Here is a 22,101-nt window from a genome sequence, read left to right as displayed (position 1 = left end):
TATGGAGATAAAGAATAAATTTTCTTGCTTTTATATATTGTATGGAATTCCTATGAGTGGATCAGTGACCTATACAATTTTTTTCTGTTGTTATTTTTGGTCATTAACACTTTAATCCATAAAGTAAGGACTAAATCACTTAACTTACTGAAGTATATCTCTGCATGTGTTACATATTCCATTCCTTATTTTATTTTTAGAAAATAATTTAGCTGATTTTGCCTATTTTTAATTGATGCACAATATTCTAAGTACAGTATACTACATAATATTTCAACAAATGCATACATTGTGTTAAATTACTTGAAACAGATGCATCCCTCCACACATTTGTTATATTTTCATGGTGAAAATATTCAAAATTCTTTTTTTCATCTATTTGAAAGATACTTTATCATCATCTATAATCCCTCTAAGTGAAATAGAATGCCAGAATTTATTTCTCCTAGCTGAACACCCAGTGACCAGCCTTTCCCCATTTATTCTTTTCCAGCCTTTCTTTCCATATTTTCTGGAAATCTCTGTTCTACTCTCAACTGCTATGAGAACAAATTTTTAAATTCCCACATGTGGATGAGATCACATGCAATTTCTCTTTCTGTGCTAAGCTTAATTTAGATAACATAGTATCCTTAAATTCCATCTACGTTATCACAGATAATAGGATCTCATTCTTTTATGGCTGAAGAGAATTCCATAGTGTGCATACACCGTGTTTTATATACCCATGTATCACTTGGCCAGTGCTGATTAACCTTATTGCTTGTCAATAGTTTTGTTATCATGTGAATGGCACTAGTGTAAATGGCAGTAAACATGGGAGTACAGCATAGTTCCGCATACTGATCTCCTTCAGATAGATAGTTACCCAGTAGTGAGCTTGCTGCATTATAAGGGAGTGCTATGTTTAATTAGCTGTACTAATTTACAGTTCCATCACTGGAATGTGAAGGCTCTCTCATGCCACATTCTCATCTGCTTTTGATATCTTCTAGATTTTTGATGTTGGACATATGACTAGAGTGAGGTGGTATCTCATCCTAGTTTTGCTTTGAATTTCCTTGATGATTAGGGATGTTGACCACTGCCATTTGTACATCTTTTTAAAAGAAATGTCTGTTTAGGCCTAGTGAACATTTTGGATTGTATTATTTGTGTTTCCTATTATGTACTTTGAATTTCTTATATATTATGTATGTTAATCCCTTATCACACGTATAGTTTGCAAATCTTTTCTCCCATCTAAAAGTTTCCCCACTCTATTCTTTTTTCCTTTCCTGAAATGAAGGATTTTAGTTTGATGTAATTCTGTCAGTTTCTGTTTGCTTTTCTATGCCTTTAATGTCTTACCCCACAAAATCCATACACATTCCAGTGTCCTCAAATATTTCCTTCATTTTCTCTTAGTAATAAGTTTTTAATCAATTTGAGTGGATATTTTTTTCTTTTTTTTTGGTACCAGGAATCAAACTGGGGACCTTGCACTTGCCAGGCAGATGTTTGTGCCACTGAGCTATATCCCTGGCTCTTGAGTGGATTTTTATATGGTGAGAGATAAAGGGTCAACTTTAATTTTTCTGCACGTGGATATCTAGTTTTCACAGCACTACTTACTGAAGAGATTTTCCCAATGTTTGTTCTTAGCACTCTGTTGAAATTTAGTTGGCTCTATATAAATGGGTTTACTTCCCAAATGTCTATTCATTCCATTAGCTTAGAGATCTGTTTTTATGATAGTGCATGCTGTTTTGATTATGGTAGCTTTAGAATATGTGTTTAAAACAGGTAGTATAGTGCTTCCTGCTTTGTTCTGTGTGTTCAAGATTGCTTTGGCTGTTTGTGGAATTTTGTTGCTCTAGATGAGTTTTATTATCGCTTTTTATACATGAAGAATGTCATTGTTATTTTGATAAGGATTTCATTAAATTTGTAGGTCACTTTTGGTAGTATAGAAATTAAAAAATTTTTAGACTACTGTGATATCACTTTACTAATAGTCATGCTCCTAACTATTTACACTATTAATAGCTTGCTTTGACATATTGAAAGGAAAAAATATATATCTAATACCTAAAACTAGGGATATACTTATTGCTAGGGTTAGGGTCAATCTGATTGATCTGAATAGCTAGCTAAATTCCTTAGAAAAGTTTTGATGAATATTTAGAGTTGAAATCTTCAAAAAAATCAAGGGTTGAAATCTGCAATTTAAATGTTAAACCATATTTAAAATTAAAGCAATAAAATTCATAACTTTTGTCATAAATTATCAATGAATTTTACTCCTATCTTTTCCACTTGCTAGCCACTGTTGACATTTCTTGCCCTTCTCTAATTCTTGCACCATTACTAAGCAGTTCTTTTATCTCTCACAAAGACAAGGAAAACGAATAGTAATGGGAAACAGCAGGGTTTTTTTTTCACCTTCAACAATGACAATAGTTTAACTTAATCCAATAGAATATCTTCATTATCTACTACAATAATATTTAAGACAGATTGAGTAAATTGAGGTTTAGAGGCAGTATTCTAACTTTTTCCTAAAATTAAATTCCAGGATATATGTTTCTGGATAGGTGAAATATTAATTGTGTAAGTATGTTGTGGTCTACGGCCATACCACCCTGAACACGCCTGATCTTGTCCGTAAGTATGTTGCTTACCACTGTATTAAACACAAGAATAAATAGTGGTCCTCCTATGTTCGTTTTCATCTTCTTTCCTAAAAATTCAGCTAAAATATCTGTGAGGTAGTAAAATATTTTGAACATTAAGAGTAGCTTTTCTATTTAGTCCCCTCTCCAGCGAGTAAATCGAACTGATTCTATACAATCTGCAATTTTACTGTGGGATTAACAAGATGAGAAGGCACTGGAGATTTATCAATTCTAGCACCACAAAAAGTGGCAAAAAAGAATGACATTGTTTATTACCAGCTCTTAAAGAAGCTTTTATTCTAGTTTGTGATGTAACAGATAGGAAAATTAAAGAAAAGTCATATACAAACATTCATTTTCCTGAAATAAATGGTGATGGCAATAAATATTATGATTCTTAGAAAGGAAAGATGCACTGGAAGCACATGAAAATATACTGGGGTTAAAATTAAAAACACAGGTCCACAGGGTGCACCTTACAGTACCTCTGAAGCCGTGACTAGATTTCTCCTTTCAGACATATGTGACTAATAAAACATTTGAAAGATGATGGGAATATATGTTAGAAGTTCTGGTGGAAACAGTTTTTAAATGTATCATGTTTAATATTTTTCAAACACTTCGCTGAAGTGGTAAACAGAATGGTTACCTTTAAAGTTAGGTCTGATTCTTGCATCATACCCTGATGTCCTCCCCATTAGTTTATCCAGAAAGTCTGAAGGTGACATTGGAGTACTTCGGGATCTTGCACTGTTTGTTTCTTTTGTGGCAACCAAGCTACAAATGAGAAGAAAATGACAGGCTTTACAAACAGTAGCCTAATAACTGCTTCCTGCAAAAACAAACTTAAAATGCTAAGTGAAAATACCTTTAACAATGAAGAGAACTTCAAATACTATGCAATTAACTTTATAATAACGAGACAGATACACGTTCATAGTCAGAATTTATAGTTTCACATCTATTCAGCCAATTCTCTGATGTGGCCTTGTTTTGTGTTAATCCTAGAAACAAGGTCTACTCCAAGGTTAGCAGGCTTTTAAAATCTGTAATACTCAAATATTGTATCTAGTTTTTGAGGCATAAGAAAACAGGAAAGTAAGCTGTTAATGTGCACTTGTTCCTTTTTTGAAAAAGGAGAAAAATCACCTTTTAGGTTTTGTGAATGTTTCTCTGCACTAATAAAATGTGTATGCAAGGATTGAGCAGTAATACTGTTTTCTTTAAAGTGCCTTCAACACTGGGGATATAGCTCAGCGGAGCTGAGCATGAGCACATGCTTGGTAAGTCTGAGGTCGTGAGTTTGATTCCTGGTATCAAAAAATAAAAAATAAATAAATAAATAAAGTGCCTGTAAGTTCATTCTGCTTCCACTGATGTTCCATTTTTCTGAAGTACATTTTGTTAAGGTCTAACATGTGTGTGATAAGATTGAGAAATTAAGATGTCATGCTTGAGCACCTGGCTGTGATGTTATTAGAATCCGTGTTCCAGCAGGCAAAGCATTTCTGTGTGCTGTGCATTGCAGTGTTTTCCTTTTCATGCAGTCATTCCTCCAAGAAACCCAAGCTGGGACTGCATTGCTCTCCAGCTTCTCCTTTGCCTGAGTTGGAACACAAGCTGGGCCCTCTAGCTAAGATCTAAAGATTCTTTCCCTACACAGAGCTGTGTTTAAGACTAAAAACCTGTTTGTGAGTATACGTGCTTTGAACCTCATATGTTTAAGTTGATGTTACTTCGTGGAGCTCATCAACGGTCACACTCTCCCAGCTATGTCACTCAGTTTGGTGTATTGCTAAACCCTAAATGTTTTGGTCACCACGAGAGCACAGCACCATCAAATTACTAAACTCTTTACATCTGCCGGAATTTTAGAGGTGAAAATGGACCTTCGATCAACATTAATTTGCTTACCATATGAATATATGCAACATGATTTTAAAATCCAGTCTCAATGGTAATGTGAGCATGATATTTCCTAAAGCACAGTATCACAAAACCAACACCCATGACCTAGTGGTTCTGTCTAGTTCTGAGCATTATAAGACACTTGCCTCCTCAATGACTCTTACTCTGTTTTTCTTGTTTTTTCCCCCAAACAAAAGCTTCTTTTTTTTTTCGTTGATTCCATATTATTTTATAATTTTCTTTTAATTTTATGGCTTTCTATTTCTGATTATTACTGACTGCCTAGCCTAAATCCCAGTCATTGTGATTTCTTAGAAATTTTTTCTAATACAAAATATTCTAATAGTAAAGAAAGGAAAAAAGAAAAATAACTACTATCTCCGTGTCTCTGGTTTCCTCTCTGGTTTTAAGTAACTTTTTTTTCCTTTAGTATAAAGCCATGGGTCTAACTTTCTAAACTATTTTTTTAAATTTCCTTTGTGAAATCTCTCCTTTCAGTTATGAGAAGATAAGCTTCTATCTTTCCTGCAAAGGAACATACCAATGTACCCATATTGCTCTGCTTCCTCCATTTAAAATAATATGTGAGTAGGCCTGCTGAGATGAAATCCCCACATTGCGGGCTGGATGCAGGAGTTGTCCAGGTTGGCCCTTCCTGCATCAAGAAGTATCTTTGTAAGGTGCAGGTGGAGTTGTCCCCACAGGAAAGGGAAGACAGTGTGACAATGGAGACAGAAGTTACAGGACCCAACCACAGAAATGACTACAGCTTCCACCACCTAGAAGAGAGGAGGAATAGGCTCTCCCTTGGAGACTTTAGATAGTAAAGAATTACATCTTGTTTTTGAGCCCTGAGAATTGATTTTGAGCCCTATCTTCTTACCTGCCAAACTGTGAGAGAATAAATGTGTATTGTTGGTGGGAATATTTTTATAGCATTCCTAGGAATGAAATGCTAGCTTTTTACTGAGTTTTCAATTTTTGTTTCTCTACATTTCAACCTCAGAATTACCTTTCCATTTATATCATAATTTTTATCTTTGTTGATGTTTTCTATTTGGTGAGATTTTGTTGTACTTTTTATTTACTTCTCTGGATGCAGTTTCCTTTCCATAGTTATTTAAATATGTTTTGAATAGCTAAATTATTTATTTGCAATTCCAATGTCTTGGCTTCCTCAGGTCAGTTTCTATTGGTTGCTTTTCTTTCAGTGCATGGACTACGCATTTTTGTTGTTTTTCTGGGAGTCGAACTCATGACCTTGCGCTTGCCAGGCAGGTGCTCTGCCTCTGAGCTAAATCCCCAGTCCCGCATTTTTGTTTCTTCATGTATCTCATAACTTTTATTAAGAACTAGACATTTAAAATCATATAATGTGGCAACTCTGGAAATTATACCCCCACTATTCCTAAAGTTTTTATTGCTTTATTTTATAAACTGATTTCCTGAAGCAATTCTGTGAGGTCTGCATTGACTTGCATGTGCAATCATAGAAATACCCTCTTGCTTACATTATATATCAGCCAATAATTGAAATTTTCTTTCTTAATGTTTTAGGCTGGTAATACTCCTAGTATTGCAGTGGGTTCTGTGTTCACAGTGTTATGCTTTCAGTACAGAATCAGGCACTTGACAATTTTGCTTTAGCCTCTACTTCCACTTGCACAGGGCCTAATGGCTGGTCAGAGTTGAGAGGGCCTTCTGAGGTTTTACTGAGTCTGTAGTTACCCTGAGGCATGTGCTTTTTAGATCTGTCACATCAAATTGCCAACAATAGTGTGGCTTAATAACAAACAATTACTTTTCTCTCGCTTCTGGAGACTATAAGTCTAAGACTGACTTGTCAGGTGAATCGGTGTCCTATGATGACCTCCTTCCTTGGCTTGTAGAAGTCCATCTTCTTTCTGTTTCTTCAGATGATCTTTCCTCTCTGTGTGTTTAACCTGAAATCTCCTACTTGTGAAGTCATCACTGAATTTAAGACCACCTATGTGACTTTATTGTACACTGTTTACCTTATCTTCACATAAAAACATACATTGAGGTAGTAGGTTTTAGGACTTCAACATATGAATTGGGGGCATACAAGTCAGTTCATAGCACTGAGCATGCTCACAACTCTACACGTATATTTAGCCTTCTAGATAGCTAGGAATATGTGGAACTTTCCAAACCTCATTAACATATAGGTCCACTGATTTTCCTTTTAGTGGTTTTGGTTAGTCAGTAACCTCTGGCAATTGTTAAGACACTTTCTAAGTATGCTTCCTCCAAGAACAAAAGGACTTTTATAGTGAATAAGCTCCATGTTAAACTTGGTAGAAAAAAGCCCTCAAGTTTGATCTCCTAGAGAAGATCCAAGCAGTACACACAACGATAATTCTCTAAGGATGAACCTGTAGAAATCCAAGCTCCATCCTTGTACTGGGGGGAGCCAGGTTGTTATTTTGTCTTGCAATGGAGCACTATTGGATTGCAAAGAAAACGTGAGCTGGAGCAGGGAGGAAAGTAGAGCAAATTACAGTGCCACAGCTCTAGTGTTCCTATGAAGAGTCAGATGCTTTTCTCTTATTTGTTTTTGTTGTAATTGTTGTTGCTCTTTTTTTTTTTTTTTTTTTTTGAGGACAAAGTCTTACTACGTAGCACAGGCAGGCACTGAACTCACTTATGTAGCTTAGGCTGGCCTCAAACTCACAGCTTTCCTTCTGCCTCAGCCTCTAGAGTGCTGCTGAGATTGCAGACGGGCACCATCACCATGCTTGGTTCAGATATTTTTCTAGATTGAACCACTTCATGGGTTCTGCAAGTCTAAAGTTAATTGCAAGAGTTCTGAAAAAGTTGATGTTTATCAAATTTTGCCCATTTTTGCACAGCATTTATGTAGAAAGAAAATTTACAGAGGTCCTATCCTCACTACTTTTGCTGGTATTGTCCCGCAACTTTGTCTTTGTAGACTTCTTTTGATATTTGTTTTACTACACTTTTGCGCTAAAGAAGCATTCTCCTTACAGTAAATGATGCTATTTACTTCCATGGTACAGTTACCACTTGTAATAGTATTTTATAGCTTTTTTAGACTATTTCTTTTTCATAAGTAATGTCAAGATTCAACTATAAAAGAAAGGATTCAGAAACTGCTTTTACAGTAACCAAAGAATGAATATTCAAAATTTATTAGTTGAATGAATATTAGTTGATATCCTATGTGATTATTATTCTGTTGGCACAATAAAGCAATAATTTTCTTTCTCAAGGGGTAAAAAGGAGAATATTTATATCAATATACTAAGGTTGCCAATTCATTCCAAATTTTCAATACTTATTTTTTCACATATAACAGGTTGCATAGCATATTAAGAAAAAATGAACTAAGAAGCAAATAGAATTGAGATTTTGACTGGCTTATACAGCATTAACAATATAAAAGCAATTTTAATTTTAGGGAGATAAATACCAAACTTTAGTAATAATCCTTTATATTCATAAATTGTTATGTTCCGAGAAATATTTTGTCTTTTCCTAAAAGTTTTTCTTGACTCATTTCTGAAACAATTTATTTTTGTTATAATTTAATATCAAGTTAGGATGGAATATGAAAACCAAAAAAAATCACATCTTCTCATCTCATGCTAATAAATCATATATACACTGCAGTGGGCTAAGATTATGGTTTGATGTTTGAATCAATATAAGAAATAAAACATTAAAATTTTCAGTGTTAGATTTAGCAGTAGTTATGAACTATAGCTCATTTTGTATATTTTTTCTTAATTATGCACTAAACTCAAGGAAAGATAGAGATTGAAATGATAATGGATGTGATACTTGTATTTTCTTCAGTATGTGCTCATGCTGCTTCAACACAAATGAAATTCTGGAGATCCAACTTTAAAATATGGTTAAATAATCAAGATATAAAAAACATTGTTTGTTTAATTTGATATGCTTCTGCTTATGAGTATTTCTGTGTTCTTGGACACCATAATGGGAAAGTAGCAATTACATATTGTGTTCTACCTGCTATATTCCATGTACACCAAAAATCCGAATAGAGGCAAATTATTTCACTACTAGCTCTTCAGATCATCGGTGAGCCTCTGCCACCAAACACAGAAACAAGTTCTTGGTTGAATATTTCAAACCCTATTATCAAGCACTGTCTACTCTCATCATTTATTCTCTTTTAAAAATTAAATAATGAAGATAATATTATTATTGTTTAGTCATTTAAATATGACTAATAATTCTTCATCATTTCAAGATAAAGCATTCATGCTTATCAATATTTTAATTATATTTATTTTCATGTTTTCAAAAGTAGTGTTTGGGCTACTGCAATAATGGCATTCCTCAAATTTGATCTGACATCAATCTCAATAAATTCTATTTGAAATATGCTCTAATCTCCAAAGTTATTTGCTTCCAAATATATTATGCAAAGATCATGACATTGATTCACCAAGGGTGGGACTATATGAAAATCCATTTTATAAAGGGCAAGTATGCTATAAGCAAAAGCTCATGCATTTATTTATTCAGCAATGATTATTGATGCATATCAAAGATTTTTCCTCGTTCCTGGAAGAGTTTAAAGTAGAAAGAGATTACATGTACCTATATTTAAAATTCATACACATACATATAATTCTAGAAAGGTATGTATGCACACATGTAGTTAAGCATTTTACTAACCAACATATTGATGAAATAATTTCTAGTCAGATATAAATTTTCGTGGCTATGTAACTAATAATTAAAACAATTTGAAGGAATGAAAACACTACCTGTTAGTGTATCATAGACTACTAAGATGCAAAGACGTGTAACTATGGTAAATCATCTTAGAACGATAAGCCATTCATTGTACAGAAGTAAATATATTAAAATTATTTACTTTCTCTACAAGTTGTCATATGTTTTATAATTAAACATTACCTGATTTATATAAAATAAAGCATTAAATATTTTTATCATAAATGCAAATTGAATAAGAGATTATGGTTCTTTTGAGTTGGCCCAAAAATTTCTTGCAACTACTATTCTTGTGGTACATTTTTCTTAAATGTTCTTTACCAAAAAGTAAATCAAACAAAGAAACAAAACCTCTTTCTCCTTTTTATAGTAATATTGGAACCTATACTACATGAAAATTAGCCGACTGCTGTAAGAGAAGAATTATAATCACTGAAGGGACCTCACAGTAGTAATAAACATATTGCAGGAGGCTCCTGATAGCCAAGTGGGAATCTTATTATAAATTTGAAGAGCCAACATCTTCTGCACATACATATTCAAAAGCCATTTTATTGAATATTTAAGATGTAGGGCAGGAGGAAACCTTGGTGGAAAGAAACTAAAGATTAATTCAGGATGAATTTTGGATGAGAAACCTATAATCAAGGACTGTTTTCTTATCTACACCTTTCAGTTTCAATAAATCTGGCATTATTTGTAGCAAGCTGCTAGGACTGTTATAAAATTGTCCACGATCAGCACTATTGAAAGAAGCAGCCTTGACTCTTTTAAAGCAGTCTTTTATTTATGAATCTTCTGAAAATCGGTGTTAATTAGCTTCCCTCCCACACTTAGCTCTTCTTTTCTATACTGTGATAAGTATTGTATTTACAATTCATCTTTCTTGGAAAATATGTGTGGGCTCAAACACATTCCCATCAGCGAATTTTTTCATTTAAATATATTATGGTATGATATAAATGTGTGCTACTTCAAAGTTCACAAACTAATTTTTTAGAGACTGACAAAACCAATTAAGTATTGGAACAGAACATCAAAATTTATTAAAAATATTCAATAAGAGATCAAATGAATTCATTTTTGGAAGACAGAAACAGTCACTAGATATAGATGCTTTTCTGTGATTTTTAATATTTTTCAATAGCTGTTTGTCTCTGCTAAATATGCCTTAAAGATATGACAGAAAACATGAAATCATAGGTCAGGAAAATGATGTGGGGTTGAGGCAAATCTTGGCCCCAGCGTGTTTACAGGAGTTGGTGTGCACTGGGCAAAGGGTCATCTGTGGGGACAATTCAGTGCAGGAACTCCTGAAGCAGAGACCCCTGAAACAGAGACTCCTGAAGCAGAGGTCTGGAGTATCCTAAAGAGTTAATCATATATTCCAGCACTCTATGAACCAGTCCTGCAAGGTGATAGTTCCTCATGAAAAAATTCAATTTATTTTTATTTTAGACTTTCTGAGTCTAAGCACAAGCTCCAGTTTGACAAATACACAAAATGGAAGAGATGAGCATTCTACCCACTTTGTTATGCTTCAGTGTAGGCAGAATTAAAGAGAAACTGGGCCACTGGGAATAGGCAACCTGTCGAGTATTTCAAACTGAAGCATGCTATGTGGAAATGGAACCACTGCAGTGAAAATCGCAGTGGATTAGTTCTTGGTTGATTGTTTGATATTAATTATTTAAAAAGAGGCCAAAGAGGAAGAATATAAAAAGCCCTATTCTAAAACACCTCTGAAGAGTCAGAAATAACTACAAAGTAATGGACCACTGGGATCTTGCTTCTTGCCACAGTGGGAAATGTCCTAAATGAAATACGATTATTATTTTAAAGCCATCTCATTTCTAATGAGATTAAGAGGGGTTGAAGACTTTTAATTTATCTAACTATAGAAATGATAGCTGCTTCCTGATCTCTTGGCACAGGATTCATACACATAATATTGTTTAATTTTCATAGTAGCTTCATTAAATATTGTTACCTGTACATTACAGATGACAAGAATAAGCTATGTAAAAAATTTTGTAAATTTTTTTTCAAGCAACACAGGTTTTAGAAGTATAGGCCCACGTTTTATACCAAATGAAACCTTCTACTATAAACAATTAGAAGAGCTTACGAAGTTGTTCATTGGAGATTTTCAAAGCAATGCAAAAATGATATGAATAAGACCTAAGAAAAAAGAAATGCACACAGGTGGGCCCAAAAGTAGAAGTTAATTTCCCCTTAGTGGTAGCAATACATTTCGGAAATAGGAGAAGAAAGGCTAACAAGGTAAGCCCAAGTTGTAAAGGTGTCAAGTTTATGGTGACAAAAATTTCCTTCTAAGACTCATCAAAGGGATGAATGTATATGACTTAAAAATCTTAGAGAATTACAACTTTGACTAAGAATAAATTAGGAATACAGAAACCTTTGTAGGAAACTAAGTATTACTTGAGATCATCTCAGTTTCTAAAACTAAATAAGACATTCTAAATTTATTAGACACCTTAGTTTCTAAGTAAAAACAAACATAAAACTTTCCAGATAAATAATGAAATATAATTCCTAGCCTCAGATTATATCTGATTTTTGTGTACATCTACCATGCAATAAAATATAAATGGGGGAAAATTAAAAAGGAGAAAAGACTGCAAGACCCACCAGTCAAGATAAATGTGGTAGAAATAGACAGATACATCTAAGATTTAGATGATGACATTCCCATATTGTTTACAAATGATTGAGCAGTAAAGAGTTAAAAATAAGACAGCATTTCAGCAGAAAAGTTTACCTATAATTATTAACTGAGTGAAAATTTCATACTTTAAAAATAAAATTAAGAATTCAATTAGCACTAGATTTGGCACAGCTAATATAGAAGGTATGAGAACAAATGCACAGAAGACATCATGGAAAGACAGCAAAATAAAAAAAAGAGAATATGCAATTTAAAAACAACTGACAGTGAAAATGTCTATTATCTACAAAAGTAGAAAGTCAGACTGTGAACATACAGAAAGCAAGAAAGAAGCAACAAATGCTGAGTTAATTGCCGAAGTTATTCCAAAACTGAGCATGTTTAGCTACAAAATCAGTAAGTACTAAAAATTCCAGGACATAGTTTTTAAACTCTGGATAAATAAATTTAAACTCTGGATACGTCTTCCCAAATATAGGACAAGCATGACTAAAATTGATGTCAAAGTAATTTCACAAATGTGAAAGACTATCTCCCCTCTCCCATCATTACAAGCTGTGTAATCCTGTCTGCCCCCATTACTGTGGATGGACTGTCCTCCACTAGCACAGGCCAGACTTTCCGTTTATGCACTAGGTTTCCTTTCCTCTGGCCTCCTCAAAGGCGTCACATCATCATACCGCTTCCATCAGCAACTCCTTCTGTACAGCACCATTACCTTCAGGTTACAAAGCATACTATTATTCCTTTCTTAAACAAACAACAAAACTTTCTCCATCCCACTATTCATTTCAGCTACCTATTCATTTATCTTCAAAACAAAACAATGTGAAACAACCTATATACTTTACCTTTCATTCATTTTCTTATATTTGTCCTTTAACCCATATAGATCTTCTTCACTTCTCCTCCAATAAAATGCTGTTGTCAAGCTCCCAATGACTTCCGCAATGCTAAAGCCAGTGGTTACTTTATATTACTCATTTTACATGAGCAGCATGAAAAAAATCAATCCCCTCTCATTTTTTGCAGCACTGTTTCACTTGGCTATGTGTGGCCAACATTTTCTCACTTTTCTTCTATTGCATATTTATTTATTTATTTATTTTCTTCTGGTACCAGGAATTGAACTCACGACCTTGTGCTTGCCAGGCAGGCGCTGTGCCGCTGAGCTAAATCCCCAGCCCCTTGCAGACTTAGTTTTGAAGCTTCATTCTTCATTGCTGGTGCTTCTTTATTACCTTACCTCCAAACTTTCTGGTGCATTTTAATATAATTGACTTTTCTAATTGCATTGTTTTTCTTTCTGATTTCACTCAGTCTTCTAGCTTTAAATGTGGTATATACTACACTGAATACTTATATTTTACAAACCACGCATGAACTTTTCTCTCCCTGAACTAGTTTATGTCTAACTATCTCCTTGATGTCTTTATTTAAATATCGGATACTGGGGCTGGGGATTTAGCTCAGCAGCAAAGCGCCTGCCTGGCAAGCGCAAGGTCGTGAGTTCGATTCCTGGTACCGGAAGAAAAGCAAAAAACAAAAAATAAATAAATAAATATCGGATACTGAACATGTTGAAATTAACTCCTGCTCTTTGTAAAGCAAACTGCTTTTCCTCCATTCTTTAGTTCTCAGGATGATAATTTTGAGAACTATAGACTCTTCTCCTTATTTTACAGATCATATCCACCCTTTCAGATCTCCCTTATAATTTTATCACTGTTCAACCTGTTCCTCACTATATTCTCTTTGACTAATCTGGTTTAACCTCCTCTAGCCATTTTTTCAGTGCTCATTGTTCTTCTGTCCATCTAATTCATTTTTTTAGAAATCCTTAACGGTTATCTCTGATTTTGAAAATGCTGCTAACATGTCTTAAATATATGCTTTCCATCAACAGAACTTGTTACAACTGCAGTTGTCAGTTTAATAGTTTTATTAATGTCTATCACCGGAGTTATTTGTGTATGCTATTTAAGCAAAAATAATGATTGCTTCACTACTTTAAGGCCTCAGAAACAGTTCAGAGTATATACATATTGCTAAATTTTTGTAATGAAATAGTTAACTATAATAAGGGAGTGTTCAAGCATCAGAATATTCGCATTTAGCCAACAAGTAATCATGCTTTGAGTACATGCTTGACCTTAGAGAAAGTCTTTATTTCCTTCTATCTCTCTGCCCAAGTAATGAGTGATGCTAGTGAATAATCAAAAGTGACCAAAGAACAAATAAATTAAAAAACAGTATACAGAAATCTGGAAGAGGAACCGTAAATCATCAGACTTTTATGAAAGTTACTTAATGTTGGAACTGGAGAGTTTCTAAATAAAAATGCTACAGCAACCTTTTTAACCAGGTTTGATATGGCAGTGGTATCTAAGTTCAATGCTTGCACAAATTAGCACTTGCTATGGGTATCTATATTTAGGGTTAGCTAGTCATGAGTCACCAATGACATGTCATTTAGATATATGTGTTTACGTATGAAGAGAATATAGGCCCATAGGTGGGGATAGGATGAGGAAAGAAGATGGAGTCAAATAGTCAGTAAAATATATGGCAGGGATTCAGTTAATGCAATCATTTGAGATTTCTTATTTTTAATCTTTATACAATGTATTTTATGTACAAAATTATTTTTAGCACAAATACCATTTGTTCCTAAACACTTTCAAAATGCAGTGCTTGAAATTCAAATAATTTATGTTACTTTATTCTTGTATTAGCACACTTCTGAGAGCGCTATAGCTTCAAGAAAATTGTCCTCATGGGCAATAGTTTACTTCTGTATAGTTTGATATCAGTTTATTTTAATTGAGAGAAATAAAAGGCTACAGCACAGCTAATTAACTCACTGATTTGTAGCTTCTTACTGACATTTTAAAGAAAATTAAATTTACTAAATGTTTCAGAGTACGTTGAACCTATTGGAACAGACTTAATAGTTTCTATTATGTGTTAAATTTGCAAGATAATGAAACAGAAATCATCTTGGTACAGTGCTTGGGGCTCCAGATGGATATGTAGCCAGGAGACGTTTTTTGCTTTCTTTTCTGGCAGCAACTAGTTGTGTGGCCTAGGGCGAGCCAGGCATTCTTTCATCAGTATAAAAACAGAAACTTAAAAGTGGCATATGTTTTTCACAAATACACTAATTAAAACAAGTGATACAGTATGCACATATGTTTAAAAAACCATGAGTTTTTGATCAGGGATATTTTAAATGAAAATATACTGAAATTCACCCAAGCTAATTCAGGTAACAGCCCTGGGGAGTTAGAGTAGTATGTCTTGACATCAAGTGTAGAAAATGCAGAGACACCTTAGAACGGACCTCGCATCATAAAAGAAAAAAACTTGACAGACACATCCTGAGTCCCTGAATTCAATCCTGATTGAAACTGCTTTAGCAAGAGAGGACAACTCAATGAGAAATTGTAGGAAAGAGGATCCTGAGACTGTGCTCCAGGATTTCAGACAGAAAAGGATTGATTGGATGGATAACAAGAGAATGAATCCTGGAACCTGAGATGTACAAAAGCGCAGCAAATACAAGAGACTAAGAGTATGTTAATGTGGTTGGGATGGGCACAGGGACTGTCAACGTGGTATCAAATGAGACTGGAGAGTACTACAGAAACCAGACTAACCAGGGTCTTGTAGATCATATTACAGACTGGTCTCTCTTTTTCTTTTTTTGTCTTTTTTTTTTTTTTCTTCCGGTACTGGGAATCGAACTCGTGACCTTGGGCGTGCCGGGCAAGCGCTGTGCCTCTGAGCTAAATCCCCAGCCCGAGACTTTGGTTTTAATAGCCCTATTTGGAGAAAATGCCAGTGGTCCAGGTGAGAGTTAAGTATAGTACAGTAACTTTAAAAGCAGTGGGGATGGAGGAGAGTAGACAAATCTAAGAGATATATAACTCACAAAACCCACAGAATTCAGCCCTAGTTTGGTACTGCATGTGAAGGAAAGCAATTTCTCAATAATGGCAGTGGTAAGCTTTTGTTGTTACTGTTATGTGTTTCTTTGTCCAGTCCTGGGGAACTGAATCTAAGACTTTTGTACTAAGTGACACTGAAAGCATTTTTTTTTTTTTTAATTTTGAGTCAAGATCTTGCTAAGTCACTAAGTTTCTCAGGCTGGGCTTGAACTTGTAGTCCTCCTGCTTCAGTGTCCAAGAGGCCTAGGATTAAGCCATGCTTGGATGACTGCAGTAATTTTATAAATCCTTAAACTTCTTTTAAAATTTTTTTCAGTTTTTATTTTTTTATTAGTACATGGTTATGTTACATAATGATTACATTCCTTGTGGGCAGTTGGTGCATGTGCATAACAGATTTTAATTCATTTTCATCTCCTTTACTTCTTTTCCCTCCCCTCCAATCATCTCTTGATCCCTTTCTCATTTAAAAAAATCTCCCTGTTTCCTAATATTTTTCTCTTCTTTTGTTCTTTATTTATATTTGGGTTTCTCACTTAAATTTCTTGACATTCTTCAGAGTGGAGACAAATTTCTCTCCTCTTGAATGCTGTTTTTACCAAGTACTTTAATGATCATGCATTTAATGATCATGTAAATTCTATAGTCACATAATGTGTTGTTACTTTCCTCTTGCTTTCTTTCAGATCACTCACTCTGGGGAAGCTAGTAATTAATTGTATTGTGAAGACACTAAAGAAGCTACCCAGGAGATGCTGAGGGTTTCTAAGGATAGACTTTCTCAATTTGTCAACCATTTGAGACACCTTGGAACTAGATTCTCTTCCCTATTCAATCTCAGAACACAGTCATGGCTGACGTCTTGACAGTAATCCTTTGAGCTAGAACACTTTAAGTAGCTCGTAAATTCCTGACTCAGAGAAACTCTGAGGCCAATAGATATTGTCTGAAATATTTTTAACCAAGAAGTTTCTATGTAACAAGTAGATATAGAACTCAGTAAAATTTTAATGAGTCATATGATTTACTACTATAAAAATCAGGTCTTCATGAGAGCTATTCATGTGAAGGCATAGTACCCTAATGGTGATATAGGATAGTATAAATAGCTCTTCAGCTTTGAAATTTTAATATTGTTCTACAGAACAATATGAACACCCTTGATTTGATTTAGAACAATGGTGCTATTTGGGAAGAGGAGACACTTTTTTGGCTAGATGCTATGTCATAGTTCTCTCAGAACCACAAAAAAAAGGTATTTTTCGTAAAAAGACCAAGTAGGGCACCCAGCCAGCTTGGTCAGTAAAGCATGAGACACTTAAAAAAACCAGTGATAGAATATACCAAAGACTTCTCTGAAGCTTATAGCTCTTGTTCTTATTTCATTTAACATTTTCAAGAAGTCATTTTTCATTATGTGGGATGCTTAAAGTTTTTAACTAGACATTTATAATACTTAGGTTTAAAATTACAAAGTTAGTAGCTAATAGTATTGCTCAGTGATATTGTATTAGAATGCAAGAGGTTCTAGGTTTAATCTCCAAAAAAAGTAAAACTGAAATTATAAATTTAAAGAAAAAGTAAAACTGAAATTATAAATTTAAATCTATAGCGTTATACAAATATATTATTATCCTAACAGCTGCATACATATTTCAGAAAAACTGTTTAATTCCCCATAACAAAAATAAGCAAGTTTTAAAAATATTACACTAAAATAAACAAAAATATATAATATTCTTATGAAACATAAAATGAAAAAATTTCTAAGACAAGTATTACTCACAAGATTTTACAACACATAAATAACGTATATATGTATATGTAAGTGTATGTATATATGTATTTTGTAATGTGTATTTGTATATATTTAAGAATACATTTCAGGAAACACTCAAAACTCTGGACTCAGTGGAGAAAAACATCAATAAAGTCTCTGTGGTCAATGAATGTACATTCTAGTAGAAGAACAGACAATAACAAATGAATAACTTATTAAGATATTCAGATTTGGTTCTAAGTTCTCCAAAGAAATTAGCCAGTATGGTCAATAGGAGATAAATGTAGGAGTCTATCTTGGGTAGGAAGATGAGTAAACAGTTTCTGTGAAATTAAACATGAGCTGAACGCGGAGTGGAGAGAAAAACCTTTCAGGTAGAAAGAATCACTAGAACAAGCCCAAGGTATTGTATGTTCTCGGCAGTCTATTGGAAAAAACTAAGAAAGCCTGATTCCTTATTTCATAACATGAAGATAAATAAATTCCAAATATTAAAAAAATGAAATGTTTTTTAATTTGAATGAAGGTTGAACTAGTAAAGAAATGTGTCTCTTTTATTTAATTGTTAAATATTAAACATGAGAAAATGTTTTTAAGGACTTTGAAGAAAGAAGTAAATGCAAAAGACTAGAATGGCTTTAAACTTTGTAATTAGCTTTGGGATTGCTCTAATGTCATAAAATAAAACCTTAAAATTCTGGGTGAAGGAAAACGTGACGGCTCACAGCTGCAATTATAGCTACTCTATAGGCTTAGGCAGGGGGATGTGAAGTTCAAGGCTATCTTTGGCAACTTAGCAAGATCCTGTCCCAAAATAAAAAAATAAAAAGTGTTAATGATACAGGTTAGTGTGAGGAGCTCCTTGCAATCTTCAGTGTTCAAAAAAAGTTATTTAAATCAGTATTTTCAACCCCATATTCCAGCCGAGGTAAGTCAAGGGAAAAACAAGTAAGCAGTTGCAATATGAGGTACTGAACAATCTGCCTGCATAAACGCTCTTTGCAAAGTCATTGAGAATATGCTGTAGAAAATGAGGAAGTAACCCAGATATACAATCATGGAAGGAATTGATGCAACTTAAAAAAGCAAGAGTGTAATTTCCTCTGCAGAGGCCTTAGAGAACTTGAGGAAGGTGATTTTCCTGGGGAGTGCTGTGAATCTGGGAATATAGAGTAAAGGCAAAACCATAGGAATGACAATGTGAGAGAAAAATATATGTCAAAGAAACACTTAGGTAAGACAGAAGACACACTGTAGAATTAAAGGCAGACAAAATGTGAACCAATAATGTCATAAAAGCATGGCTTGGATATATGGAGATAATCATCAGAGTAGGGAAAACACACGCATTAGAAAATGGTTGTTCTTAAGAAGCACAATAAGAGTAGAACCACAGACTTCTGTAAACAGAATTAAAATTCCTTCTTTGCCATTTGATTTTTTAAACCACATGCAAATTTTACTTTGAAAAGGATTTCAAAGGAAAAGATTGGAACTATAAAAGACTTTGCTTATGACTTGGTATAAAAGAGAACTTCATATGCAAAACAGAAATTCAAGAAAGTCTGATCTTATTTGATACTCACACACATTTTCATTAAATATATTTTTAAATGTACAGTATTTGAGACACTGTTCTGGGGTCTGAATTCTGAAATAAACAGAATGGACCAAAATCCTCTATCACATGGATTTCAGATTGTAGTAGAATGAAAAATAATGAACCAGGAAACTGGCAAATTATAAATTCTATATGTAGGTTATGCTGGAAGAAAGAAAGGTTAGAGAAAAGCAGAATGAAGGACAATCAGGAGAGACAGGCTGTGGGAAATCTATTATATTTTTAAATAGAGCAGTTAGGATGATACTTAATAGGAAAATGGTATTTCATCCAGGCGTTGAAAGAGGTTAGAGAGTTGACCACATAAAGAGCTGAGAAAAGAATATTTATTCCAGGCATAGGAAAATGCTAGTGCTAAATCCTACATTCAGAACATGCCTGGATATTCACAGACAGAAAGACAGCTTATGAGTCCTAGAATAAAGAAGGAAAAGGGTATTGGGGAAGCAGATCAAATAGTTAAACGTTGCACCAAAGCATGTGGAGACACACTTGATTTTTATGTTGATTTAAGTGGAAGATTTTAAGGCATTTAGAAGACACATGACGTGACATACTTTTCATCTGTAAAGAATTATGTTGGCTGGCTTATGAAGTACATACAGCTACATGGTGTTTAACAACAGGGAGACAGTCTGGAAATACATCACTGGGGCAATGCATAGGCTGTCCTTACAGAAACCTAAATGGTGCAGCCTATTTCTCCCAGGCTACATATAGTTACTGTACTGAATCCCATGGACAACTGTAACAGTGGCAAGTATTTGTGTATCTGAACATATCTAAAAATGGAAAAGGTACAGTAAGAAATACAGAATAAAAGATTAAAAACAACTTACACCTGTATAGGGCTCTGACAATGAATGGAGTTTGCAGGATTGGACGTTGTTCTACTGAGTGAATGAGTGAAATATGCATACAGATATAGATGATATAGAAATAGATCTAGATATATAGATATCTTCCAAATCTATCCCTTAAGCCTCCAGACTTACATAACTAACTACATAGTTAGTACCTTAACTTATCAGTGAGCTTTGTCAAACTACATATGCTCTACCACAAATTACATGATATTTAAATTCTGAGACAAGGTCAAGTCATGAAAAGACAATTACAATGGAGAACAGACAAAAAGAAAAGAAAATAGCAAAGCCCACTAGCAAGGTGCATTAAGTGAGACATCAGGGAAACCAGTGGAGTGTGGTGTCCTAGAAACCAGTTATAGTAAATATATTATGAAAGGAAGAGATCAGCCACAAAGTCATGGATGGGTCAAATAAGATGAGGACTGAGAACCATTTCATTTTGCAGTGTAGGTCAATAATGAGTGAACATCCCCACAGCCAGGAGGATGAGGCAGGAGGATTGCAGTGAGTTCTATGACAGCCTGGGAAAAAATGTCAGTTTAAGGTCAGCCAGGACTACATAGTGAGATGCTATCTCAAAAAGACAAAAAAAAAAAAAAAAAAAAAAAAAAAGTGCACAAATGCCATCTTAGTAAATTGGTGGAAGCAAAAGCAAATAGATTCAAGAGAGAGTTAGAGAGAAAATATGTCTCAGATTTGACGATCATTGAAGTAATTCATCAATACTAAAAATTTTTCTGTGAAAAGATAGAGCATGAAAAAATTAACTAAGCCAATTATTTATTAGATGTCTAACAAAGCATTAGTATGCGAATAATATAAAAACTTAAAGTCACTTTAAAAATTAATCCAGTGAAAGAATTGCTAACAGATATTTCTAAGGGATGTTGTCTTGGTTACTTTTCTCTTGTTGCCAGGACAAAATACCTGATGCCCAAAATTAAGGAAGGAAAAGTTTATTTCGCTTACAGTTTGTGGAGGTTTCAGTCCGTACTTGGCAGGTTACAAGGCAGAGTGGCACCTGGCAGAGGGTTACAGCTCATGGCAGCAGAACACAGCAAAGCAACAAGCACTCACAAGGGAGGAATGGCCCCAAGCAGCCTCTTCCTCTCCCTTACATAAGCAAACTATCCACCCCAGGGCAGATGTAGCTCTCACACCCATAATCAATCAAACTCTAAAAGCCCGCCCCATGACCGCATGTGGCTTTGGGGGGACACCCAGACACAAACCATAACAGATGTATAAAAAAGAAATGGAAATGAACATTTAGCATAAAACAGCATACTCAAACCCAGGTAATCAGGTAATACTTGATCTAAACTAAGAATAGATACCACTTTTACAAGTAAAATTTTAGAATGTTTACTAATATCAAGATCTGATTAGTGTATTTGATAAAACTACCCTATACAATACAAGTTAGACATTAATTTGCAGAGTAAATAGAAGTTCATATAGGCATTTTAGGGAAAATTTAATTACCTATATTTGAAATATGAAGGCATTTTCTTTATGACCCAGCACTATTTAATGTACCTGTATTAGTAAGAACAAAAAATGACCTAAATTGCTATAAATATGCTTTTATAATCTCTAATATAATCTTTTTTGGATTTCTGCTGTAGCAAACAATTAAGATTATTCCATATTTTATGAAACAAAGTAAAGACATACCATTGAATGAAAAGTTAGGAAGTACAAAACAGTATTTTTAGTATACCCCTGGAATCTGTGGGATTCAAAGCTAGCTTTGAATTCTCTTATACACACATGAATTCTGGAACAATTGGAGAAATGTTTTTAAAAGTGTTCGAGATTTAAGATCATAAGATGACCTTACAACCGATGAGGTGATATTAGAGAAAATGT

At 34.1% G+C, this 22,101-nt stretch overlaps 1 protein-coding gene across 2 annotated transcripts in view; it reads right to left on the bottom strand.

The window, feature by feature from the left end:
- Positions 1–22,101, bottom strand: part of Glra3 (glycine receptor, alpha 3) — a 140,958-nt gene that overhangs the window by 101,459 nt on the left and 17,398 nt on the right. For both annotated transcript variants that reach the window (XM_005373530.2, XM_005373531.2), the window contains exon 2: positions 3,307–3,434. In XM_005373530.2, the coding sequence (XP_005373587.1) occupies positions 3,307–3,434 (128 nt within the window). The remainder of the gene's footprint in view (positions 1–3,306; positions 3,435–22,101) is intronic.

This window comes from Chinchilla lanigera, unplaced genomic scaffold (genome assembly GCF_000276665.1).
Source record: "Chinchilla lanigera isolate Chin_1 unplaced genomic scaffold, ChiLan1.0 scaffold00002, whole genome shotgun sequence".
In the NCBI taxonomy this organism is placed as follows: domain Eukaryota; kingdom Metazoa; phylum Chordata; class Mammalia; order Rodentia; family Chinchillidae; genus Chinchilla; species Chinchilla lanigera.
This window is presented reverse-complemented; position numbering and strand designations above follow the sequence as displayed.